At 45.2% G+C, this 27,676-nt stretch overlaps 1 protein-coding gene across 3 annotated transcripts; it reads left to right on the forward strand.

Moving 5' to 3' along the window:
• Positions 1 to 1,633: 1,633 nt before the first annotated feature.
• LOC135917747 (microtubule-associated serine/threonine-protein kinase 3-like) lies at positions 1,634 to 27,348 on the forward strand. Of its 3 annotated transcripts, none has more exons than XM_065451340.1 (14): positions 1,634 to 1,830; positions 5,305 to 5,357; positions 6,622 to 6,825; positions 11,676 to 11,837; positions 13,555 to 13,646; positions 14,257 to 14,422; positions 16,218 to 16,390; positions 16,878 to 16,948; positions 20,018 to 20,134; positions 20,393 to 20,871; positions 21,232 to 21,358; positions 21,728 to 21,867; positions 23,069 to 23,416; positions 26,837 to 27,348. In XM_065451340.1, the coding sequence occupies exons 1-14, from the start codon at positions 1,794 to 1,796 to the stop codon at positions 27,092 to 27,094; spliced, it is 2,427 nt and encodes an 808-aa protein (XP_065307412.1). In that variant the 5' UTR covers positions 1,634 to 1,793; the 3' UTR covers positions 27,095 to 27,348. The 3 variants fall into 3 exon arrangements, with proteins under 3 accessions (XP_065307412.1, XP_070389166.1, XP_065307416.1); XM_070533065.1 differs by having other exon boundaries at positions 6,622 to 6,795; XM_065451344.1 differs by lacking the exon at positions 11,676 to 11,837.
• The last annotated feature ends 328 nt before the right edge of the window (positions 27,349 to 27,676 follow it).

The raw sequence follows: 27,676 nt of genomic DNA on the forward strand, positions 1-27,676 counted from the left end.
GGAAATCAAGGAACATTATGCTTTACCAAGACAATGACCGTGACCTGCGAATTTTCCACTCACTTCACTGCCGAGTCAATTTCCTTTGCTTGAGAATCGTGGAGCCGAGTTGTGTAGCGTATTTGCGACTGCGCTGCAGAGCACTTGCATCAAATGCTCCTCTTTCTCTTAGTCTACCGTCACCAAACAGTTCAATAAGAGCGAGCACGTTTTCTGCGAAGGAGGTGCTGCGCTTATTCCGTCATCTCTGCTTTATGTTACTGCGATGGTAGTTATGTATTCGAAATTGGGTTATCCTCGTCCTGTCCTGTCTTTAGATTCCGTTACCATGTTGACGACCGTTCTCGTGTTATCGAGGACAGATAAAAATGGCCGTCCGTGTCAGGCCACATCGTCATCGCCAGCTTCATCATCATCATAGAGCGAAGAAAAGAAAAACCATCCGTAACCGCCTTCATTCGAAGTCGAACCCACGTTACAGGAGCAATGTTCCTTTGGGAGTCGGGCACGCTAACCACCGAGATATTGTGCAGTACTGTTTCCTTATTAAATGAGAGTAAAATGTTTAAGAAAAATAATGCACTACAGAAATTTAAGGCAACCCTGAAAACGTACACTCAAAAGTCAGGCCAGCAAGTGCAAGAGTCCAGTAAGGACATCCAATCTGGCGGTGCTTATTTTTTTTATCCATATACTGCAAACGTAAACATGAAGCCATCCGCTTTCTGGAGCAATTTTGAGAGGCAGGGTTGCATAATTACCATAAAAAATGGAAGTTTTTCACCTGTGGAGGGATGATTGTTGAATACTATGGTGTGCAAGGTTGTCGTTAGGTGTGTCACATAAACATTGTCCTTCATAAGATGGCGGTGTGTTGATGTAAAATTTTGTGTTATCGTACTGATGAAAACAGCATTTGAGGTGCACCAAGGAAGCATACACGACAATACTGGTGATAATCATCAAACATCGCACATACGTACGATACAGTATGCGCCAGGAATGAGGTAGTACATGGGAAACAACGAAGAAAGCCTCGATGGCCACAACGTCGACAATAACGACGACTCAGCGGTAACACTATCGAAACTACACAGTTTCCCACAGAGTTCACAGCCGCCAGGTGCCCTAGCAAGGTAAATTTACAGGAAAGCAAATCGAGAATGCTTCGCTTTGACCGATTCCTACAGTGTGTGGCATTTGGATAGCGTCTTTGTTTTTTTGGATGCTTTCCTTTCTTTGCTTTGTTTCAAGTTGGAACGAGAAAAATTCGTAGTTATTTACTTTTCGTTGGCATTCTCCCACTCAGGTATTTACTGAGTATGTGCGTTATGCACAGAAAAAGATGCACAAGTAATTGATATGGTATACGCAAAAATATTTCTGAAGTTGGTTTCATTTCCTTCAGGTTTCGCAAAACTGACTACTCAATACGCTTAGGCTTATTTGATTTAATATTGGCTTATCTTGCATTTTAATTGATCTTTTTATTATTGTAATATGCCACCGATTCCTGTCCTATCCGCCAGCCTGCTATCGTGCAATTTTTGACGGAAATTGTGATCATCATCAAGGAAACGATGCCCTCCACGTGGGGGTTTGCCGGTTGACCACGACGGAGAAGAAGATCGGGCGGTCTCGCGCGTGCCACGACGACGTTGCAGGACCGCGTCAGAAACGACGGCGACCTCCCTTCATCGTAGCCGGACTTCGTGCCACCCCACGGATCTCGGACGCCAGCATCGCACAGGCTGCCACCCCTTGTTCAAGAACCGAGCACAGGCGAAAGAGACATGGCCACGGCTGCTCATCCGCCGGCCGACAGGCCAAGTACGTTCCATTTCCCGATGAAGCGCACTGTCCACAGCTTGTAGTACTAATTCCGAACTCAAAAGCGAATGTCTTACTGCAGAAACAGTATAATTTACTATGCACAGACAGAAACATGCGCAAAAAACACGGATGAAAGTAAACACACATAGAAAATGACACATTGAGCTGTGATACCGCACAAATTGTCGTTCCATATGTGCCGTTACCTTCGTCCGTGTACTTAGCACTGTTCTCACGTGAATGTGAACAACCAACTAGCCAATGCTTTCAAGTTATTAATTTCTTAGTCGACCACATTATTGCGAAGCTGAGGAGCGCCATGTAGTTTATACTTGTGTGCTCTAATATTAGCCGCATTGACCCATGTCAGCACTACACTACGTGCGCAGGGCGAACCATATAATAGGCGAAATACACGGGTAACCACGAGGAACTGTATACGTCGAGGAAAAATCTAGCACAATTTAGAGAACCTTCAAACAAGCCAACAATCACAGCGTTGACGATAGCCTTTAATCATCCTGCGCATTTGGGTGTATTTTATGCATCTCATTAACAGCCGAGACTTACAAGGAAACGGTTTAGTAAATAAGTGTTTACAAAGACGTATATTGGCTTTAAAGTTTTCAAATGTACATGCGCCAATTTGCTTCATGTAGCATGCGGTTCTTCAATGCACATTCTCACTTTTGTGTACATACCGGTACAACCTAGCTCTAACACTTGAGTTACCCACTCTTTACGTGGCCCAGCGACCTCGAGTGTCTAGGCGCTTTCGAAGTTGAACGGTGATATCCGCTAGAGGGACATCCATTGTGTAGGATGTTGCGGCCTGTAGCCTCTTGCATGTCGTCAAGCCACCATCCTGTTCTTCAGTATGATCCTGGTGATAGAGCCCTCAATTGATTCATGGTGATAAGCATAATTTGAAAGAGTGCTTATTACTGCCGTGAAATTTTAACACCCTTTAAAGCATTTCCTGAGCAACGTTCTTGAAATGCTTTTCTTATTGACTTACTGACATGTTAAAGAGGCACTGACACATATTTTCGGGTGCAGTAAAGAACTGTTTACGAAACGTAGACAAAATTTCCTCGAAATGTCATGGTAAAGTCAAAAAGTTATAAGCGCCCCTGGAAAAGAAAAAACGAGACAGGAGTGATAGGCAGCATTAATAGCGTGCTTCGCCAGCTTTAGGGAACTGATGAGTTAAAGGGAAAGGAGAAAATAAAGTTAAAGAAAGCAAATTTCAGTGGCCCTCCTTTGCGTGCACGCACGAACATAGCTAGAGCCCAAAACAAGTGGAGAGATATCACGCAAGTGATATCTCTCCACTTGCTTTCTCTCCACTTGTTCCCCACTTGTTCTCCACTTGTTCTCCACTTGTTCTCCACTTGTATCTCTCCACTTGTGGTTTAAATAAATAAATAAATAAATTTCAGTGGCCCTCCTTTGCGTGCACGCACGAACATAGCTAGAGCCCAAAACAAGTGGAGAGATATCACGCAAGTGCCAAGGAAAACGTAAATTTCTGATTTACCCTGCGGATAAGCGGTAAGACGAAACTGTCATCCGTAACGATGACTAACGAATCGCGAATTTTACGTAGACGTAAATAAGGCACAGTTGCACAGACAAAGCGCTACTTTCAAAAGTTTATCCTTGTGATCTTGTTACTGCGTTAATACCCACAAAGTCATCAATCTAATAATTCAAGCATATTAGACAGCACTACTTGAATAAAACAGAAATGACATGCTATCAAACTAATTAAGCCCTGCTCAGGCTCCCGTGGAAATCGTAAATAGCACCTGTGTTTTTTAGATAATGTGCTTTTTTGTGTCTGTATGCAGTTCCTGTATATTTTTTTTGTTTGTTTGGCAGTTATATGCTGTCTCTGACCTCCGCGGTGAACTGTTGTGGTTGCTGGCGTCCCTGGGCCTGTCATTTAAATCTTGCTAGGAATCATCGCCCCGCAAGAGACAAACTTAGTCATAGTTTATGTCCTCTGAAGAGTGCCTCATTAAGTTCTTCGGCCATGTTGTGCAGGCCGGGATTGAGCAAGCGGGCCGTGGAGGTACTCATGGGTAATCCTAAGGTCTGCTTCTAGGCTTTTTGCATGATTACGTCGACTTTTTTTATTTCTGTTTTGGAGAGGACTGTGCAAGGGTGGTCGCGTTATGCTATCCGAAATAAAACGCTTTGACGGGTCGGACTGTGTCCTGTTCCTTTGTGCCGCGCTGTCTGTTGGAGATTCGTCAAATCACATGCGTGGTTCGTTCCGCTGAGTGCTTGACGTGGTTTATGAGGATAGTGTTGTTGGTATCCGCCTCAGTTGTCAGCCAGACGATCTTGAGGTGCTTTTTTTGGTGGTTGGCGTAGCCGTCCAGTAGAATGTGAATGTCGCATCATTCAATGGCTGCATCTTTTCTCGTGGCTTGTAGCAGTTCCGACTTTCCGACAAGAATGGCAAAAATTGATGGGCCTATTGGGTGACCATATTAGTTGCCTGCTCTCTTGAAGGCCGCCCAGACCATCATGAAGGAAGGAGAAAAGCCAGAGTCAAGGTACTCGACAAACATTATTCGAAGGCCTCCAGATAGAGTACACTGATGCGGCGCCGTACCAGTACGACCTGCGAGTCGTGGCGACCATGGCCACCTCAATAGATAAATCTCTCACCAGTCTCAAAATCAAGACCGACTCCATACAGGAAGAGGACGAAGTGACCACAAAGGAAGAGTAATATCTCACGCCGATTGTATCCCACCACGATATGACGAAATAATATAGGCCATCACCCTTATCCAGTCCAATTTCTCCAAACTGCGGGAAAACACGTTAGGACAACTCCAAGATAACACGGTTCCTCACGCCGTATGATTGAACCTCTTCTTCTCTAGGCAATACTTTCAGGAGTACCGGTTCTGCGGTAAACCAGGCAGACTCTACCACATCCTACTGTAGTGTGATCAGAACCCCGATATGCCTCCTCCCTCCCCAACCGTTCCCGTGAGTAGTGCGAGAGTGTGCGGTCTATTGTCCACCTAGGAGACCAGACCAGCTCAGTCGACCGAGCAGTCTGCGCCACGACCTCTAAATACTTACCGGACTAGAAAGCCACTCCGCAATTCCATTCACTTTATTTTCATAAATCAACTCTCTCTCTCTCTGTATATATATATATATATATATATATATATTGTGCTCCTCTAGTGCCACTCTCACCAGCACTCGACGCAGATAACGGTGTTTCATTTTAATTGTAAAGTGGCGCAGAAGCTGTTGCTCCTGATTCGATGTCTATTTCGGAAGGTTGCATGGCTGCACTTTTTCACCCTGCTAATACTTAAGATTAGCTTAACGTCCAAGGTTGAAGGGAACATAGAAAACGCTTACTACTTTAGTTGGCATGCAGATTACTTGTGACGGGATGGAAGTGTTTCCTTACACACGTTCTTGATATTGCAGACTTGGACAAGAGAAAAGCATCGGCGAAGATGCTGGTGTCACTTTACCCTAGGGTAAGCAACATTGATTTTCATAAGTGCTTTTAGTTCCTCGCTCTCGTCATCATTCAACGACGAACTGATGAAACCATGTAGAGCAACCTACTCCATCTTATAGAGCAGAGCAGTAAATTCTTTGGGCGAAGGCTAGTGTAGTCCGCATGATCTCGGTCGTATATGCTTCCTTGGAAGGCTAGATTCATAACCTAAAAGACGAACACGTTTAATTGAATATAGCTTCCTAAGTAGCCACCACTAATAATGGTAATTTTATCTACACCCTGCACGTCGAGCCTGATCCCCTCGCCCCAGCCTTCATAAAGAAAGACCGCTGAAGCAATACTCGCACGCGAACTTTTTGGTAGAGCTAGAACAGGAGCCGAGTGGGTGCGCTGCATTTCTCAACTGTATAGAATGCGTTGATGGAGTCAAACTAAAAGCATAATATTTAGCTTTAGTTCGTGCTGGTGTATACAAATGGAGTAATGTTGAAGGTGCAATAAAGTTGCAGAAATTAGATCTGTATTAGTATTCCATCTAGTAAAGTAGTCTTGTGATTACTAGACAAGATAGAGAGAAGTTTTTATGTGGCTTTTCGCTTGTCGATAAAAGCCGGTAATACGCGCACTTGTGACTTCAAAATGTATTTGAGGCCACCTGTATTTACGAGCACCGTGCCACCATGGCCAATAGGTGCCACAATAAACAAACTTATTTAAACGCTGCTATAGAAGAACGCACTTCATCCGGTGTCAATCTCGCAGTTTATCACTTCAAGAAGTGACGCTTATTACCGCCAGTTCCTCGGCAACGTGTGAGCACTAAGATCTTCATGTCCTCAAGGGGTAGTGATTCTGTTGTGTGCTTCGGTGCACGAAACTTGCGTAACAAGCAGGGAGGGCAAGGAAACAAGCTTATGCGAAGCCACTCCCATAAACCTTAATACGGGAACATTAAGAGGAAAAAAAATTGAAAGTATAGTTGGGACAGAAGGACAGTTGGACAAGAAGCATTGGAGCTGCACTGAACAAGCTCGAAAAGCGCAAGCACAACAACCTTTAAATGTGGCATTCGCACGCAGCTGTTTTCTTTAAGTACTGTGGGGAGGAGCAGGACGCGACACAGGTACAAGTCCTTTTGCACATGAAAGGATTGAGAGGAATGTCCTGATTGTCGCTACCCCGGGAAGCGGCACTGGGGAGGTTCCCTGTGGTCGTGTCCTCGCAGTGGGGAGTAGTCACGCTTAATCATTTTGCTACGTGCATGTGCTCGTTTTCAGATTCCAAAGACTGCCTCGGTGCTGCTGGAGTTCTTCATCAAGCGCGAGAGCAAGGTGTCCCTGATGCGCGAGCCACTGTCGCACTTCTGCCAGGAAGAGGTGGTTCTCCATGCGCAAGAGTGCCAACTCAAGCTCACCAAACAGGTCATCACGTACCAGGACATCCGCGATATGGTCGAGAATTTGGTCGGTCTCCATAACATGGTAACGATCACCCTCCGCGGCTCCGTCGTCGTGCAGCATAAGCTGTTGTGGCCGCAAACTACAACCCAAACTTTCAATTTTTGTACCATACGCAGCGCATTAAAAGTGAGATTTTAAAGTATCCCGCGCAAATTGGCCGCGGTTGAAAACAGTAAAATACCGCAAGCTCTCTTCTTTGGCAAGGTGTGCGCAATTGGTTATTATATGTACTTTATAAAAGTAAAATTTGATAACGTAAAATATATTTGCTTGCAAAAGTTTTTGTTGCCGACTTTACACAAATATATTGCGAAATTGAACGCGATGTTGAGGCATTGAAGACAAAAGCGTAATTTCGAAATTCTAAAGGCTTTTCACAACGTAGGAACATGCCGTTTCCTTAAATAATGCATCCTGTGCTGTTCTACAGCCAAGCTGTCGGTGTAACGATGCGCTCGTAGGCTGGGTGGTATGGCTTATTTAGGAAAGAATGGGGAACAGTTTAACTACTTATGGGTCTATGCTCTCTTTACTCTCTTTATAGAATGTTGCACACTTGTCTAATATTGATTCTTCCATAGTCTTGCTTGCTCGACAATATACGTACGATGATATTACGCAACCTTCTACCCTTACCAAGACCCGGGATTTCTGCACCAAGCTTTTGCCCTTCTGCACCTTGATAACACGAACACTTCCCGCGTCCATCCTCGGCGAATTCGTTATCACATGCTTGCACTCCACTTAGGCCTCCTCCAATTAGCAGCAGTAGCAGGATTTGCGTGTTAGAATCTTCCACGCCGCACTGCCATAAGGCCTAATGAGACGAAAGACTACATTAAAATAAAAAAATGATCAGAGGCTTAAGTCGAACTTTGCAAACGAGGTTGCCATCCTGTATCCAACGTATTTTGCTTTTTTTGTTTGACTGGGACATGCTGTTTGCTGAGTGCTGGCAAACATGTCATTGACATTCGTTGATGGACACAAATAACTTTATTCGAGTTGTTGGCGCGTCGTGATAGGGTGACCAAAAGCACGCCTATCCCACGCTTGAGTACAGTGTTGAATTCGCTCGCGCGCACAAATCTTCCGGAACCGAATTCACGAAGCTTTTCTTTCGTAAGCGCTCCTTGGCATTGTCCAGCCTGTTTTGCTAATATGTTCAGCATCACGCTTGGCTGCAATTTGCTATTACGGACAATTTTAGTAGAAGTGTTCGTAAAGATCGGCCCTCTACCGTTACTGCTCATTACGATTGGTCATTTCGGCGATGATTAGACCCCGATCAAACGCTGATTGTAATATTGAGCGGCAGGTGCTCAAGTGCCTGCCAATAAGAAAATGGTTTCATCTAACAGGTTTTGAAAATACGGAGCCTGATTTCTTGGTGTTACAATAGCTAAACTGGCCAGGGGCTGAACTAAAGCTTTTCTTTCGGATTCCCATCGGCCCGCCAGCTTCACTAATATCAGAACAAGCCGTACGTCACGATGGCTGGCATCTGCTCTTACGCAAAGCTTTATTATAGGGATATTTCTTTTTCGTTAATATGGGCCCAATTTATTGCATGCTTGCGTCGCAACGTTTCTTTAGAGAACCTGAGTTATTTTACGTACGCAGCTAACTGTTGTCACCGCGTTATTTTTAGCGAATGACGTTGCTAATTTTAGAAGGTATACAGAGTTTGACTAACTAGGGGCGCTATAACGTAAAACTATTCCAAACTTTTCTATTCCAATTCTGCTATCAGCCCTCCGCGATTGGTCAAAAACTTTTTTCGACCACCCCCCACTTCACCTGTCTGTCACGCGACGTTCCGAAAACCGCAATACCTCCCCATCTGATATGATGTGTACACACTGATTATGCATGATTTGACAGAAAAAAGAAAAAACAGTTATTTCTGATTCGACCCCTTTTCTCCATTAGCCCTCGGCTATTGGTAAAAAGTTTTCGGGCTGCACCCACTTCACCTGCCTGTCACGCGACGTCACAAAACGCACGAACTCACCGCGTCAAAGTGACGTGTACGCGATAAAGATGCATTAATATGCCGAACAAAACTGAATTTTTTTCGGAATAGCCGTAGGCTGCCCCGTTCAGAAAGGAATAAAAGATAGCTGCCGCCGATCACTGAGACGCTGGCTACTCGCACCTGCCGGAGTGCATGGGTGTATTTGCGTATAATAAAACTTCTTGCGTGACCGTGTAACGTTTTCAAGCACTTTCGACACGTTTACTACCTCATTCTGCCAACTCTTCTTTGCTGAGGGTCAATTTTAGCGTCATTCTTCAGCTTCCGTTGCATGCCGCCGCAATTTTCGACCAGCCATTACAAGCTAAGTAAGGGAAAGCCGACCAATCGCAGACGCCGGCACCACCCTCTTCATCCGGTTATCGGTTTTCAGTGCACTGGCTCTGCCCTAGTGAATCCCTCTCCACTTGAGCGTTCTCCTCGCCTCTTGTCAGCCAATTAGATACAACAAGCCGCTCAGTGTAGGCAATGTTATTCGTTTTTCAAGCAAACAAAAGGGACCTCCTATGAACGAGGAGAGCGTTTGATTGGTCTGTTCAGACGACGTTGATTTGACGTCTGGAAATTGTAATAGAAACATATTGGAATAGTTTTACGTTATAGGGCCCTAGGACTGAATTATTTTCTTCGTTATAAGGCAATTTCTTTTCACTTTTACCTTCTGAAAACCTAATTGATACTGATGGCACTAATTGCTGCCGTGTTATAAACTCTCGGCAACAAATTAGCTTAAGGAATTCTAACGGAACATGACACGCTCGTACCCAGGAGGACGAAGTTCAGGGAAATTTATGCACTGCTCACGATTGCCACGATGTCTTATCCACTGTAATAGCAGAGCACGCTGCCGCTAATGCACTAGATATTCGTTCTACTAAGTCTTGAAACTGTAAAGCTTCAACAAGTGTAGCAGCTTCATATCTACCGGAAACGACGCTTACCGCTTTCAGATCGCGAGTGTTGCCGCATTATCACGACCCCTATGTCATATTGGCATATTTTCTCTTTGGGGAAAAGACACTAGCTCAAGGAAATATACGAAAACTTTCTGCCTTCGACTCCCTATCAAGGCAGAACAAGGAGGAGCACTTATGTCTTCCAGAAATATCCAAATCTGTGCTTACCGCACACTCACATGGAAACGGGTTTCTCTCGAACATCCTTGTCTGCGAATTCAGAAGGCAATTTTTAATTTCCGTATTAAAACGTTGATGAATTGGTGAAAATTATGCACCACTGTGCAGGGTGTGTACCAGAAAGTTTCGCCTTCGGGAACACACACAGCTGCAAAAATGTCGTCTCCATATCTACTATAGATTTGTATTGAACTCAAGTTCACAGTAAGCTCCCTTAATCTCGACCTCAGCTGCAAGCAGTCTGTCCAGTCCGCGCAGGTCTACCGATTGGATAAAGGGACATCTGACGACAAAGCCATGACGAGGGAAGAACTAAGAACAAGCTGAGTGTTATTGTGAATGTTGTTTCGTTTTTTCCGCCAGTTTCCATGACCCCCGACAAAAAACTACTTCCTCCTAAGCGTTTTGCAATTTCCGATCTATAGGTATTATTATTTCTTTTTCAAGGCTGATTTCGCTTCACCTATGTAGAGGAAAATTCCACGAAACTCCTTAGACGGCACCTTCCATGGAATCTCTTGAGGTGGAAAAGGAGAATACAAGCGTCTTTGTCTTCCACTATTGCGTGACAGTACTGGTACTTTGAAGACCTAAATTAACCACAGGATGTACCTTTTGAGTTACTATTTCTACTATCAGCTTATCACGTGCTTTCGTCGTTCATGGACGGCTAGAGAAATGAATTCGCACGCGCGTGCTTTTTCGTGAGAGGTTTTCAGCGTGATAAAGAAAGTCTCGTAAGGACACCATTGGGGAAGCATGGAGGGAGTTATTTTTTATGAATTGTCGCACAGAATGTCATAACTGGTCCGACCAGCTACAACAGCTAAAATAGTCTACTCAGAGCATATACACCACTCTTCGTACATGCTAAGTTTCCTTCTTGTCACAGCGTATATTAACTTGCAAAACATCGGTACCCCTAATCACAAAAGCCTCTTCAGTTTAAATTGTGCGTAAGAGAAAATCTGAGGTATTCCCCAAGCTGAACATGCTATTAGAGAAAACCGACTGGCAATAATGAAGAGGACTTACGAACTAAAAGCTTCGTGAATTCATTCGCTGAAATGTTTAGCTTTGTAGTTCAGGTGGAGATCAACCTAAGTTTCTTTAATGAAGAGTTGTGTGAGAGGAAAATTCATTTCTTATGCACGGGGACCACATGGTGAGGAGACGCTATAAATTGCCCTGCATAGTGATGTTCCAGCATGTTAATAATTATTTATAGGTCCAAACATTTTTCCGCGCGTTTCAAGACTGATACACCAATCACACCAGTCCGCATATTACGCAGTTAACTAGCTACAACTGAAAAATGAGATACGTTTAAGCTGAAGTAGTGCTCGAAAGAAATTTTAAGCGGGATGCCAAATTTAAGAGTGTGCTTATTGTTAGATCAAAATCATCCATGTAAAAACAAACAGCAGCAATGCAGCAAACATTCGTATAGCGACTGGATTGCTTGTTATATTTTTTGGTTTCTTGATGGACAGCTGCGGCTGGAGGGCTTAAAAAATATCATTTTGAAAGGACACCTACGTTCCATATTTCGTGCACAGAGCTATGTCGCGATTCTCACGCAAACTGGGCTGTCACACTTTGTGACGTGTTGCTTACTAATACGTTTGACGTACGTGGCAAGGAACATTTTGCAGGCCGAGTATGCGCAATAAACTTCGACCCCGCTTCTCGTGCAGTGTTTAAAGAAAAATCCTGAAGTTGCGAAAGAACTAGGCAACACCGTACGCAAGCTGACTATCATCGTGGGCGAGGTAGCGACATCCTTGGAGAAGATTGCCGAAGTCCCCGTCACGGACTGGATGGCCATTGGCGACGCTATTGTCAACAAGCTTGAACGGGTGGGCATTTGATAGGCGTTCAACTCTGAAAGATGAGCGTGTTGCTTCACATCTGTTTGAAAAGGTATGCGTAAGGTTAGACCGCTCAGAAATATCCTATCTATCGATCGACGATGTCATGCTGCGTGCGCCGGTTCTCGTGAAATCACTCAAACCACTTCTGTTTGTTTAATACTTGAAATGCAGACGTAAAATAATTTGTAGTGCTGGTGACAGCCCAGATTTAGTGGAGGGGCACAGGCGTAAACTTCGAGCGGGACTGCTTCGGCCTTCGTGACAGTGGGTGGCTTCATCCTTTAACATCTTGCATTAGTTTTGTTTAAAAAGACAAAGCAAACAAAATTCGTGCGAACAGAGCAGAGTGATGCAGCAACAATCTGAAGAGTTGAAATTTACATTCGTGATGACATACCAAATAATATTACAGGCGCGCCGATATTTGCACCGATGTCTACTAAAAAGATACGAAGAAATTCTGTTATAACAAAATCAAAGTAGATATCGCAGCTGGCGAGCCGGGAACAAGTTGGAAAAAAGCCGTGTTTCGTAAAAAAATTGCTGATGATATAACTGGAGTTTACATTTTATATTTAATGAAGTTCTATTTATAGTTTGGTGGAAGGGTATCATCGGCAAACACTGAAAGGCGGCTCCAACAATAAGGCAAATATTACGAATGGTTCACCTTCTCGACATTGTTCACAATGAAGCGATGAAGCATGGGTGAGGAACTAAGTAGGCTTTCGCATATAGCCAAATACTCGCACATCAACTGAAAATATAGTTAATCTATCCGATTCAGCTAGGACGCAGTTAGGATCAGTAAACATGGAAGATGAAGGCGTGGGGTTATAGATTTCTTTGAGTGGCTATCCAGTTCGGACCACATTAGTTGCCATCGTCGTCTGTCAATGCAGCATGGTCGGCGATAGCATGAGAAGAACACTGTTGCGATGAAACAAACGAACAAAAAAACAGAATGCCTTGTAGTGCTATTACCGGGCATTCTGCTTCGACAATCGACTAGATCGACTAAGGTATATACTTAACGAAGAGGGGCTCTATTTTGCATGAATGTATTTTTCTTTTATTTAGATTTATCACGAGTGGCCGTAAGTGGCCGATACAGGCGATTACGAAAGCGTGGTAACATGCTTTATCCAATGACAATGGACAAAAAGAATAAAAAGAAGGAAAAAAATCTTTAAATAGTGTGTCCCCATGGTGATAAATTCTAAGAATTTTTTTGATTATACTCTTCTAGAATTTTATCGTACGAGTTCTTTTCTGAAGTGGACGGAGAATGTTCGTTGAAGATGTGATCCACTTATTCCCAATGAACAGCCATCCGTGTTCCTTTGTAGCAGTACAATGACTCTAGCAAAGGTCGACGTCTTTTCTTTGCACGAGCAGCACAAATTGAAAGCAAACATTGAAATATCAGACATGGTAAGCTTTGCCTAGATATGTTGCTGAAACCGCTTAGAATAATTTTAAAGTACCAGAAAAGACAAGGACAATATATAAACCGAAAAGATGAGATGATGACAGAGCAGTTGCGATGGCATAAACAATTTGTAACGCTATGCTTCTGGTAATTGTTTTTCCCCAGAAGCACATATGAATATCACATAACCCAACATAGCCATCACTCCATCCATTGAAGTGCCAACTTAGCATTTCTTCTCATAGCACTGTACCCTTGTTTACTTCGCAGTTAAATCCACCTAAACCACTTCCATTCGCCACGTTTATTCCACGGATGCGTGACTTCAAGAGCTTGAAGATGCTCGGGGCTGGCGGCTTTGGGTACGTTCGCATGCAACACAGTCAAGCTTTTATGATTGGCTTAAAGAGACGTACCCCCCTCCACACACAGACACAAAAACACATTGACGCACGCACACACATATGCACGCACACGTACGCACAAATACAGACCCACGCACAGACACACCTTATTATGAGCAATGCGAAACAGGGAAGACGAGATGCTCATTGTTTTCTTAGTAACACCCTAATAGACAATGCAGACAGGGAAAGTATGGGGGCAAATTGAGTTTGACCAATACATTCTTCCAGTTTTAATCATTATTTGTAGAAGATACGCTATATTTGTAAAAGTTGTGTACATAGTAGTAGCAGTAAAGCAGTAGCAGTAAAAGTAGTATTAAAGTAGTAATAAATAGTAGTAAAGGTAGCCTGCAACCACTGAAACTAATCCTGCGCGTAGGTAGTAGAAGAAACTTAGCTCATGCCCAGATGCCGCACAATGTTGTGAGAAATCGGTACTATTTTTGGTGGCATGACTTTCTTCCAATGTAACATATAATGTCTTTGCTTTTTACGTTGGGACACTAGCAAGAGCTTTCACAATTTGGAGCCGACATTGCTCCTGAGCCGAACTTGCACTCCACAGGGCTGTGTATTTGGCCAACTACCGCCCTGCCAACTACGTGACGACGGTGAAGCTGGTTAACATGGACCGGTTCAGCCGGCACAAGCAGGCCGCCATGGACAAGGTTGTCGCGTCCGTCATCAGGAACCCATTTCTCGTCAAGTACTATTGCTGCTTCTGTGTCAAGGTGAATTGAGACGACTTCACGACTCGTCAGTATATCGCTGGGAATCAAATAGAATAAGAAAAGAAAATCCACCCCATTAACTATTTTGCGACAAATCAGATTTTCAGATTTCTGATTTTCTGATTTTTGAAATCAGAGACGAGCAGCCTCAGAACGAGGCTGCTCGTCTCGTCTAAGCAGCCTTTGTGCCACGTCGTGTGCACATGCAATCCTGTAGTGCACCATGGACGCTACCTCTGTCGCGTATTCTAATGCACCTCGGCGGCCACATCACTCATCGTTTGTCCACATACTTTTCACTCATCTTGTGTCATGTCCACTTGCTCATGATCTTCTCCACGCTGTATGGCTTGTCTTGGTCACCCGTGCACCAGTTTGGCTGCAGGCAGCGTTTGTGCTGTTCGTTTCACTCGTTGTTTCACTCGTTTCACTCATTTCCATTTACGAGTTAACTTCTCATTGGGAGCCTCAACCAAGCTTTCGTACCTTATAACAGTGACTGGCTTATCAGACGAGATCTTTTTGCGAAAGACATCAGCTAGTACACAAAGATGTCACTACTGTCATCGTCATCGTGAAAAGCGCCGTATGCATGCGCGTGCACTGAACAAGAAAAGTAGACCGCACTATAGCTCAGGCTGCTGTGACAGCGCCCATTAACGCTTTCCTTGTGGTTTTCGTCTTGTTCCTGGGGCCGCGTCCACAGGCACTGTTCACTGAGTAACTAATCACAAGCGATCATTGCTCCAAAAGGGAATAATTTCTCATCGCGATGTTAGCCCACAATCTTGGTGTTGTGATTTCTGTACAAAACTTTGGTAGCTCAGCGTTTTTTCTTTTATTTGAGTGAGCTACAGGGCGTGATCCCGATGTTACAGATTTTTTGTGCACAGGTGACTCTCGGAACGCTGTTTATTTTTCTTAAGTTTATTTAGAGTAAGACGGTGCATGGACACTGTGACGTATAATATGGAAATTATGAGACAATATTAGTTAATTCTTGGCCCATTTGATGTTGGTTGATAAACACAGTACTGTAATGAACCGTGTCAGGACTTCTCTCACAGTCGAACGCAAGAAAGGTCTTAAAACTTAAAGCGCACAATCGGACGATGACGGTGAAGTAAGACGGGAGACACACGAGGGCTAACTTGTAACAATTATATAGAACGGCAAAGCTGGACGTAAAGCCATGTCATGGCCGCACATCACGTGGCCGTACATTTCCTCATCGTCATCTGGTTGTGACCTTTAAGCTTTTAAACAACAGCTTTCAACAGCAGTTAAACAACAGTACGCCTAAACAACAGCATTACTCAGTAAGAAAATTATTACATAGTTGAAAACTGATAACATTACATCAGAAGGTAACAGCGTACACCTAGCATGATCTTTGTATACCCCGAAATATATCAATCATCGACAGAAGTAACTTTCGCTTTCTAAGCGAACTTTCTTCGATAGACACTGTACTGCAATCTAATTGTTTGCCTTCCCAGGTAGCCCTGGAAAGAAATGTTAATTTCTTTCTAAACCAATGTCTTATTTTTGCTCGCAAGGAGGCTCTGAACTAATTTGAACAGAGTCAATAGAAAGGGACTTGTGCAGTGGTACAAGAAAATTTGTCGCGAAAAGCAAACCGACAAGAAGAATATGGTGATAGTAATAGTAAACAGTAATGCCCCTAGTTAAGGTCTTCAACGGTCACTGAGTTCAATTTGCGAGTGCTAATCAATCATCAGTACGACTGTGGCACACATTATTCTGATTAAAACTCGTGCTTGCATCATGACAGGAGGCGTACGTAACCATCATGGAGTACATCGCTGGCCTAGATCTGATGCGCGTGGTGACTAAGGAGGAGTACTTGGAGATCGAGGCCGTGCGCATCATCATGGCGCAACTGATACTTGCGCTGGAGCATATGCATTTGCGCGGATTTCTCCACCGGGATGTCAAGGTGTCCAAGTGAGTGCCTGCTCGTTCTTGCAGGCGCACTATACCAGCGAATGTAGCGTACCACCGACGCTGGAGCTCAGTACGAGTCGGCGGGCACCGTAAGCTCCGCTCCACCTGATCGTAGATATTCTGGATGCTTATATCTGTACAGAGACGCTGTACTTTCCATGTGGTACACACGTGCAACGCCAACAAATAAACAAATATGGAGCCCGTGAACCCAAGTTCAAGTGGCAATTAGTACCAATACTTGAAAACATTCCTACTGATGTGATTGTGCAGCACATTTTTACGGCTCTACGCCGTGCAATTTTTCATGATGTGGGCGCGACTGCTGCTTTAATAAGAGGCATGCTGAAAACATTACAATGTCGTTATATACTGTCCGCTATTAAGATCACCATGTTCTCCTTGCTGTGTTGCTCTTCGCGACAAACTTGCTTTTACGACTACATACCAGAGATTGATGAATGCATACAACAAACTTTTTTTCCAGCATGCTAATTTTGCCGGGCGGGCGAGTGAAAGTGATCGACTTCGACACAGTTAAGGTCTGCAATGGTCACTGTGAGTTCATTTTGTATTCCTTTTACGTACATAAACGCTTTAAAGAAATGTCAGTGTTCTCGCATTAGCTGGCCATTTTACTGACAATAAATATACCAGCAAAGGGCACCTTCAGGGGACCAAGTATTTTCGTTCATAAGTAAGTACGCCATGATGTCTTAACCAGTGTCCCGACCATAACCTTTCGAACAAGCTTACAGGTCCTATTGCTGCACTTGAACGAGTGCTATGGGATAACATGATGGTTTCTTATCATTAGATGATAGTCCGCCAATATTGGTAGGATGAAACCCCTCTTTCACTCATAGTTACGACTTTATGACTATACGACTTTATGATCTGCAGATATTAGTCTCAAGTCTGACGAGCTTGACCTACTTACAATGCGGACTTACTCCTCAAGACCTCATGTTCTACTGATGGCCTACTTATGATGCATCGTGCAACTATAAAAGTCTGTACCACAATGGTTATTACACAGCAATGTCAGTAGTCGACAAGCCCACAACAGCACAACGACTGCATCAGACTATCGCCAACTTCGTTGGTGTGTCCGTCACATTAAAATCGTTCGGATGAAATATATACACTGTGCAGTAGTATTATAATCGGCTGACCTTCACCTTTTATTACACTGCCTCGGTGATTTGCCAGCCAAGTGTTCTGCGTATCGACATCCCCAACGGAAGGCGGCGACTATCCTGTATAATGCCATCGCATTAAAAATAGGACAGCCAGAATGGGCTATGTCTGATAGGGCTGAATACGCGAAGAAAACTACTACTCACCTGGGGCGCTATAACGTAAAGCTATTCCAATTCTGCAATCAGCGCTCCCCGATTGGTCAGAAACTTTTTTGAAACACCCCCCCCCCCCCCCCTTGCCCTGTATGTCACGCGACGTCACGAAAACCGCGATAGCTCCCCATTTGATCTGATGTGTGCAAACTGATTATGTATGATTGGACCGAACAAAAAAATAGTTATTTTTTATTCGACACCTTCTCGCCATTAGACCTCCGCTATTGGTCAAACGTTTACGGGCTGCACCCACTTCCCCTGCCTGCCACACGATGTCACAAAACCGCAAGAACTCACCGCATCTAAAGGACTTTTACGCGTTAAAGATGAATTATTATGCCGAACAAAACAGAATTTTTTTTCTGAATAGCCGCAGGCGGTGCCGTTCTAAAAGGCATAAAAGATGGCTGCCGCCGATCGCAAAGGCACTGGCTACTCGCACCTACCGGAGAGCATGGGTTTTCTGCGTGGCCGTATAACGTTTTCTACCACTTTCGGAATGTTTACGACCTCGCTTTGCCAACGCTTCCTTGCGGAGGATTCGTTTTAGTGGCATTATTCACCTTGCGTTGCACGCCGCCACGATTTTCGACCAGCCACCGCAAGCTAAGCAAGGGAAAACGGACCAATCGCAGACGCCGGCACCACCGTCCTCACCCGGTTATCGATTTTCAATGCACTGGCTCGGCCTCATCGAATCCCTCTCCACTAGAGCGTGCTCCTCGCCTCTTGTCAGCCACTTAGATAAGACAGCCGCTCAGTGTAGGCAATGTTATTCTTTTTTAAAGCAAACCAAAGTGACCGCCTATAAATGAGGAGAGCGTTTGGTTGGTCTGTTCAGACAACCCTGTGGGTCACCGCCCGATGCTTGCGTCGGCGGTTACGCAAATTTGACTTCGGGAGATTGGAATAAAGAAACAAACACATTGGAATAGTTTTGCGTTAGAGGGCCCTCTGCTGGTCTCGTGAAGCATATACCTGTTCGGCATTAAGTTTATAACACGCCCTATGTATGTATGTATATATATATATATATATATATATATATATATATATATATATACGACATGTTTGGAAAGAATTTCGTTGCTGCCTATCGTTTTCCTCTTAGTCCAACCGATGGAAGTACAGCCCCTTTACTCGTGGTGTCATTCCTGAGTATACCAATGAATCCGCATCGACCTTTTCTGTAACGTTCATCGGGGACCGCAGGGTTTTCGTTATACTTTGTAGTGCTATATGAAAGTCTCAACTGTCCTTTGTTACATATACCTTCCCAGCCTGTTGGTAATATGGGATATTTAATGTGGTTCTACTACTGTCGTGGTCACGAAAACTTCTTCTAGATGCCTCTTGTGCGTCATGTATTTTGCGATGACCGCGTGGTCATCGCGAAAGCTAGTGGGTTTTCTCCGAGTCCCTCACATCTGTACCGCAACTCAATCTGTGACATATAAATATAGCCCCTGGTCAGCATCACAAGATCGAGCATTGCAAAAAAAAAAAGAAGTGGTTCTCCCGAATTTGCCTAAATTGCACTTTGGGTTTCGAAGCACCCATAAGCTCGTAAATATAAGTGCACAAGCGTTTTCATAATCCGCCCCTCGTCAAATGCAGGCGCGTGAGTGGGAACTAAACTTGCAGCTTTCTTCTTAGTAGCGGAATATTATAGCCACTTGGCTACCGCGGCGGGTCCGGAGCGTTGTGCTTTGTCTGAGATGGTAATACATAAATCACTATTAGTTGGATACAAAAAATAAGGTTGCAGCAGAGAGGAAGAAACACGTATCGCCAACATGCCTATCCTCTTCAACCATATATTTGGAGCGTCAGCTGCACACAACCGTAAAGAAGACTGCCTGAAATCCAGCCAAAGTGCATGTTGCTTATGTTTTCTTTTTTTTAATTTAGCAGACAAAGCGAGACATTGGAACCAGATGCTAAGAAAGCTATATATATCAGTAAAAAGGTCATTTATATTATGAGCTTTTATCCCTGTAAAACTTCTAAGAAGTTTCGAACACTCTTGGCTGTTTTAATTATAACCAAATACAGTGGAGTGCAGGTTCTAAGTTTCCTAAATTTTCTGCACCGAGCAGCAGTGAAATAGCGAAATCTTACGTGTTTGCCACTAGGTTGTGCCGACGCACTGATGCAGCTTATTTATTTGGGCAAGCTTAGTCAGTTCAGATGTTTACTTTAGACGCACTATCCCGTGGTGCACATAATGGGTTCCTCTGTAAACATGAATGCATGCGCGACCCTGCAGTCGCCAAGCGTCTCCTGAGGGGCTACTTTCGGAGAACTCCCTTCGAATTCCACGACGGCGAGTCGGCCGGCACCATACCGTACATGGCTCCGGAAATTCTCAAAAGGAGACCGTACGGTACGTCCTACACTCTGCTGTGAACAGAAAGTGAGAACCTTTCGACATGAATAATTGCCTACACTGCTTGTGAGTACCACATTACATGGCGTCGTTTCGCGCACGTTTCCTTCGTGGGTATAGCGAAGTATGATAACGGGGCTCCGCCCTCCCAAGTATACGCGCCTCCTCGCGCGCAAGTCTTGCGGGTTTGGCGGGAAGGCTTAGTTGAGACTCTTGGTACAATATGCGAAGTCGGTGGTCCTTCATTGCGCGTAGGTCGTGCTGCCGACTGGTGGTCGGCGGGGATCGTCATGTACAAGCTGATGACGGGCCGGGTGCCGTTCCGAGGGAAGTCCAAGCAGCTGCTTCGCGAGCGCATCATCACGTCGCCGCTGAAGTGGCCGCGGGCCGACGAGCATCCTCACTCGGCCACCACACCGGCCAAGGACATGACGTATCGAATGCTCAAGAAGAACCCCGTGGAACGGCTCGGCTCGCGCAACTACAGCGACTTGAAGACCCACCCGTTCTTCGACCAGTTCAACTGGCAGGTGCTTTTCAACAAGACCGACTTGTGCGAGATACCGAGCATCGCCGAAATCATGAACAGCGACGCCGCGAAAGACGGCAAAGCTGTGGACCCGGACGACAAGCGCAAGCACCAGCAGATCGAAGAAATGACCGACGTGAGCGCCGACAGCCAGAAACCGTTGCTCTGCTACGCTTCGCCTAGTTTCAAGAAACTCATGCTCAAGGTACGCACACATTCCTCAGAACTCGCGAGGAAGCGATGGTGAGGGTCGTTCCGTCTTGAGAATAATGTTACCGTTATATGCAATCACGCATAAATGAAAGAAAGAAACTCGCCTTCGTGTATGTTCTATAGTAGACACGCAAGCGGCTCTTATGATGCTGGCTGTGGGGACTCTGGTACAACTGAAAGAATAGGTTTTTATTGACCGCGTTTTCTAAAACGGGGAAGGTTCTCTAAGGAAGTTGTAGCCATTCTCAAGAGGTGTTGCACCGTCGGTGACGATGACCTGAGTGTGAAAGCGCCAACAAAATAGTCACACTCCGGTGAACCGGGAAGTGACAGCGGATTTCAATCCTTCCAGGTAAAGGCGAGCAAGACGGCCATCAAGTTATCCGACTCCTTCATGGAGTCCAGCGGGCAGAGCTCTTCAGCCATCGACTACAAGGGGAACTCTCCGGTGTCCACGAGCAGAACCGCGCCGCTGAGCAGTGAGTGCGCACACGAAACACTGTTTTAGCCCGCTCCGGTATCGTTGCTGCTCTTTCGCTCATATAGGAGCACACGCTTCCTGAAGGATAGTTTTACGATTGAATAGCGCAAAAGTATGCCGCGATTATCTCAGGGCCATTGATGAAATTATTAAAGGCATAACTGCTAGAGGCCCACTAATAACTCCAATTTTGTTACCTAATACGCGCTCGTGCTACGCACCATACATTCCGTAGATAGGCGACGTGTAAAGTACAGAAACTACTACTGTGATGGCGACATGTGTCTGCCCTTTCCGCGTTACGAACGGAGCCTTGTCACATCACTGTGCATGGCGACGTTCTTGAACAAGCGTTCGTTCTTTGCAGGCGTGGAAGGTAAAGACAGCGTGGCCTCCGAGAAGGTGGACCTCATGCTTTACCGAAGGAAGCAGTACATGAAGTTCTGGGGCTTCGGCTTCTCGCTGCGGCGTGTCCAGGGAGAGGAAGCGAGCTATACCTACGTGGACGTGAGTGTCAGTCTGCCGATAGAACGTGTTTCACTATCGCCTGGCGGCTGTTTCATATACGGATAGTACGGAGCGCACAGGTTGATGCGTTTCGCATTTGAACGCGTGCGTTACGTTTTGCCTTTGTCAAAACAAAGATCGACAGGGAACTACTCAGTGCGTGATACGAAAATGTCAGGACTGATCTGTAATGTCGGTGTTGATAATTTAGAGGGTGGTACAGTAGCCTTGCATCAGACTCACAGACCGATGCGAAACACCAGATTAGTCCACTGCTTCGAAAAAATGAAGCCCACATGCTAATTGAAAAAAAAAAGCCATTGGCCATGGCATATAGCGTAGACGCAGCCATCATCGGGAAGATCGAAATCCACTAGCGTTCTAAATGGCAGATAACGTACAGGTGACCACTGAACAGGGATGCCCACGCACTAGTCATCTTTCGAGAGGCTTATGCGGTTCACTCTTTTGAAACAGCATTGACAGCGATCTATTCCAGACGCGCAAGAGCCCATTTAGTTATAGGTTTTCATTTTTTTACGTCTCTCAACAGCTTTACTCAGAGCTCGGAAAAAAAACCGCGATAGCATAAGCCCATGTAACCAGCTTTATTAGGTGTTCCTGAGCACGACATACAGCTTTTGAATTTATATTATGCCTTAAAGGAATATTTAACACTGTGAACAATTAAACCTAACCAATTAGTGAACTGAAGACAATTCCAGAAACAGCTTGAGTATATTAAAATGACTGCGAACAATGTGGCGTTGGTGTGCTACTCTGTTCTTAACGTTTGGTATTAGGTTACGCGCAACCCGCAGCGCATTTTACTCACGCGTGAACGTATACGTACGAGTTATCACGCGCAAAGCGTTGTACCTTTAAAATCATCGGTGGTGAAGACGTCTTCCATGCACCAACTCAAATGTTTAACAAAAAAAAAAAGAGGCAAGCACTCGACATGGCACGTGATTTTCGAAGGCTATTCATCTGTGTGCTTAGCCGTAGAGCCGATCTTAAAAATGAGCACACCGTGAAAAATCCGACCATACACAGTAGCAGCTTTCCGAGCTAATGACCCAAGTGAACAGCCGAGGTACTACAGCGACTCGGTCAAAACGTACTTCCGGCTAGCGTAGCTGTGCCATGATTTTGGGGCGGGAAGGCTTACGGGTGCCGCTTTCTCTGTACCGGTGTACAGACGGTGACCAGGGGCTCGCCGGCTGACATGTCCAAGGTGCTGCCGCTGGACTTCATTCTGAACGTGAACGGAATCGCGGTCGTGGACGCGCCGTTGGCCCGGGTCAAGAAGATCATCAGCGCTGCCGGCGACCAAATGGTGCTGTCGGTAATGTCATCGAGCCCGTACCGGATGCTCACGAGCCGTCGAGACATGCTGGGCATCATTCGTGGCATGCCCCGGGAGTCGGCCGTTGTTAAGACCGCTGCGTTCAGCTGCATCGGCGGCAAGCCGTACGGCATCGGCGTCCTCGACGTCGACGTCGCAGACGACAGACTCAAGCAGTCGGCTAAGTGCTTCGTGCTACTGGTGAGGTTCGAAGACTGCGTCCCGCATCGTCGAGTAGTTTTTGGAGCATTGCGTGGCGAGCTTAGTGAGCAGACGTTGAAGCAACGTTGTGCTATATTGATGGAACCGTTGAGGTACGATAGCGTTCGCATGTACAACTGCTAACAGATTTAGTTCAACGATAGAGTAAGAGTGGTGATAAGGGACATGGCGTTACTGCAGCAAAAATGTGAAAAGCGTGAGGCTTTGCGGAAACCGAGTTTTAGTACAGCGTGAAAGCGTTGGTTACGTTCGGGGAACGCTATTCACTCAAGCGTTGAATAGCGCATACATGGTGCACTTACATAAGTGATTTTATCTATTCGCAAAGCATTGCATCGGCGTGCGAAAGCTGCGACAAGCAGCATAATAACAGCCGAGAGCACGCGGTATTTGTGATTTCCCCACCTGCCCGATCGATGGAGAAATCAGTACGAGGCAGCCGTCACACATAGGTCTCGACTTAGCCAAAAGATGGCACTGCCGTTCCAGAAGTTTCACTTTTTAGGTCTCGAAGCATTCGGAATGAGAAGCAATCTCGACAATTCCGCAAAGTTATCATTGAAGCGCCGTCAGACTAAGCAAAAACCATTTTACGCAGTCGTTTGCTATGAACGAAGTGAAGGAAGTCATACGGACCACGTGCTACGAACAGCAACGCTAAATTCAGTTCGAAGCTAGCAGCCGTGACTACCGGCACGTTGCCAAGCTACTTATATATACGTAAACCACACGAAGCCGCTAACGTTAAATCCGAAAAAAAGCGCGTTTGCGCTGAATATTACTGATCTTGTAGAGTACAGCGCATGTGCATTCCGAGCACGCTGTTATGCTAAACGCGGTAATAAAACTGTAATGGATCGGTAAGACACATGGTCATAAAGATAAGGGTAGATGTTTTGGAAAAAATAAGGGTTTGTCGATGCGTGAGCTCTCCGGCAAGAGCTCTTCCGAAAAAGCAAGTCGCTGCCATAAGTTTATTCAATTCACAGTATGCGGGGAGTGGGTATATCAGATTTAACAGCGCCGTCTCACAGGGTAAGATTTTTTCCACTTCTTTCTTTGCGTGACCTTTGAGCCGGATCGCATGTATATATCGCATGATGTTCCTTACACTGTCTTCTTGATTCGGAGTAAACGACTCTCTATAAAGCGGACGCTTCCGAATCGCAATTTCACCACTTGTAAAATAATGTCACCCTGCTCTTTGATTATGCGTTTTCCTTTTAGCCATCCTCCTCAACATTAGCGTATAAAGAAACTGGCGAACAAAAGAAAGAGAGCGATCCCCCAACAAGTTGACACCGTCATGCTGTCCCTTCACCGTCACTACGGGTACGCGCGAAATGGCACCTTCAACAACTGTTTTACATACGTAATCTCGAAACCGCTTGCAGAGTGTTCAGTGTGGGCAGCTACAAAATTAATTGATGCAAAAACTATATATGTCCTATGAGGCAGAAAATCCAGCATGATAAAGCGATGGTACCAAGGAAGGAAGGAAGGAAATGACATTTATTCGAGGTCCTGAAGGCCAAGAGAGCTTTGGGCTCTCATGGAGTGGGCGTCTCCCACGACGGAACCGGGAGGGTGAGTTTCCTGCCGGCGTCGTGGACCTGCTGGATGACCCAGAGTTGGGGAGCTAGTTCTTCGCTGCGGATTGCTTCCTCAAACTTGCGCTTCTCCTGTTCGCAGTCTATGTGAGCTTGCGAGCACGGCCACAGTAAATCATAGACGTTAAGGGATGCATTGCCATTGGTGCAATAAGACTTGTCGTAGAGCTCATGCATGCAATGGTGTAGTCTGTTTTGCGTCGCGTATTTGTCTGATTGTAGCATTCTGAATGTAACCGCTTGAGCTCGAGTGAGCGTGCGGTGTGGCGCGCTATACTCTGTACGTTGTAGGTAGTAGTATTTCGTGATTTGAAGAATCATCATCAGTGACGTCATTAGCGTTTTGTAAGACCCAGTAGTAATACAGAAGATTGTAAATGGTATACGTCTTGTATGGCCTCAGTAGTAATGCAGGAGGTAGTAAATGGTATAAAAACGTTAATTAGTAGTAATTACGAGTAATTAAAGTGAATATAGGTGAATTAGAGTGAAGTATGTAACGCGAATAAAAGTTAGAATAAGTTATATTATAGTAAGGTAAAGTGAATAAAAAAATTAAATTTAATGATGGTGAATTAAAGTGGAATAAGGTGCATTAAGTGTGGTACAAATGAGATTGAGGCGGATTAAGGTGAAATAAAGTCGATCAAGTTGCATTAAAGCGCATTAGGGTGGATTAAGCTTGTTACAAACTAGAGCAAAGCGGTTTAGGGCCGAGTAGGGGCAATAAAGTGTGGTAAAGTAGATTAGATTCAGGTCGATTCAGGTTGATAAAAATTAGAGATTCAGGTCGATTCAGGTTGATAAAAATTAGAAAAAGGTGGATTCAGGTGCATTAAGGTGTAGTTGTGAACGACACCTGACAGCATAGGACGTCCCGTATCATGAACCTAACCAGTTAATTAGAGAAGTCGTAATGCTTTCGCATCAAAATCACGCAAGGATGCTTAAGTGACTGCCAATTTTTTTCCGACCTCTCTCGAAACTGGACGAAACGCTGTTTTCGAAGACGTGGGCGTCAGATCACTTGCGTCCCGTCGTTGCGACTTATTCGTACGAGAATCCGCGCGCAGCCATCGTGCTGCAGCCTTACTTCATCGGCGTGTCGTCGTCCAGTACGTAACCCATTACCAGGCTCAAGCTTGTAAGCTAAAATCAGGAGAAGAAGAAACTATTTAACGGTCTATTAAGCTTCACATGAACACGCAACACTGGGTTCACTGGCTAGGAGGATTTGCTGCTGAGCGCAAGGTCGTGGGTTCGATCAATACCACCTAGATAGCATGATGCCTGTTCCATACGTCATGCTACTAGCCCAGAATTTTCATCGCCAAGGCTGGCATGACGAAAGCAGTGACGTCAAAATCACTGTCGCCTGCTCGGGAGCAGCCCCAGTAGATTCTACGGCGATCGGGCCACTAGCATGGCATCAAGGATCAGAGTGAAAAGACCTTGTGCTATCTATTATAGGTGGTGTTGGTTCAGTGCCCTGCCACAGTGACCGCATTTCGATCGTGTCGGAATGCCGACACGACCGTGCGCTAAGCGTTGCGTGCGGGTTCCAGAATCTGAAGTATCGTCCGAAATTATGTATAGCAACTCACTGCAGTGTCTGTTACGACTTTCGCATTTATTTTCGGACTTTAAGCATGACCAAGCATTCAACTTTCGTGGGAGTGTTCGCGGCCTAGAACACTCCCGAAACATCCCATTTTGGCAGACGCTTGCAGGTGTCTCAACAACGCTTATATACTTTTTAAACATTAACATTCGTCTGATTCGCTTGCAGTACGCAGACGTGGTCAGCTCGAACAACAAGTTGGTCTTCCCGGGTGATGTGCTCTTCCAGATCGACGGCGCATCGGTGGAGGGCATGTCGCGGATGCAGGTCGAGCAACTCCTGGGTGGTGGCAAGCCTGAAGTCACGCTGTCGGTGGCTCCCCTGTCGCCATTACGCAAAAGGCGGTTCCTGATCTCCAAGTTGCACGAGACAGGCCTGACCGACGTTAACGTTCCATCAAAGTCTACTGCTGCTGATATAGACTGATTACTCTATTATTGCCCCTGTCCTCCGACAATTGAGTTATCGCATATGTATGACAACTGCGTTATTCTGCTTGGTGGAAAGCGATTAAGTTAAGAACACTTGTTTTACAACATTGACAGATCTGGGACGCAAGCTTCCAACCATAGCGCTGTTGCTACTTTGGCGACATTTCGCCAGTGGTTATTTAAGGTATGTCTAGAATACGTTTTGTAATTACGTTGGATTTGAGCGGAACGCGTTTTTAGTGGACCGTATTAGGGTGGTTGGCGAATCCGCGAATTTATCGCCTGCTTATCGTGCTGCAATTTTGCATACCGGAATCCTGCGTGTGGTTCCCGTTAACACGAAATGCTCAGTATGTGTGTGAACTCGGAACCGGCTTCACGCAAGAATGCAACTCTGTGTGATCAAATGCTTGATGCAGATGTCTGTGCGACATGGACGAAATTTTGAAACCTGATAGTACCAGTGAGAATCCTGTGGTTTACGATTTTCGCCTACGCTATTTTGTTACGTATGCTGTCGAGCGAGATAAAAAGAAATGTTGCTATTAGCGCACACCCCAGAGACGTTGGCGTCATG

This window comes from Dermacentor albipictus, chromosome 2, assembly GCF_038994185.2.
Source record: "Dermacentor albipictus isolate Rhodes 1998 colony chromosome 2, USDA_Dalb.pri_finalv2, whole genome shotgun sequence".
Classification (NCBI taxonomy): Eukaryota; Metazoa; Arthropoda; class Arachnida; order Ixodida; family Ixodidae; genus Dermacentor; species Dermacentor albipictus.

Bases quoted from the DNA above. Each gene is read 5' to 3' on its own strand.
- LOC135917747 (XM_065451340.1), top strand. From the start codon at position 1,794: ATGGCCACGGCTGCTCATCCGCCGGCCGACAGGCCAA. The intron at 5,358-6,621 runs GTAAGCAACATT...GCTCGTTTTCAG, and splicing joins TGGTGTCACTTTACCCTAGG to ATTCCAAAGACTGCCTCGGT. The intron at 13,647-14,256 runs GTACGTTCGCAT...TGCACTCCACAG, and splicing joins CTCGGGGCTGGCGGCTTTGG to GGCTGTGTATTTGGCCAACT.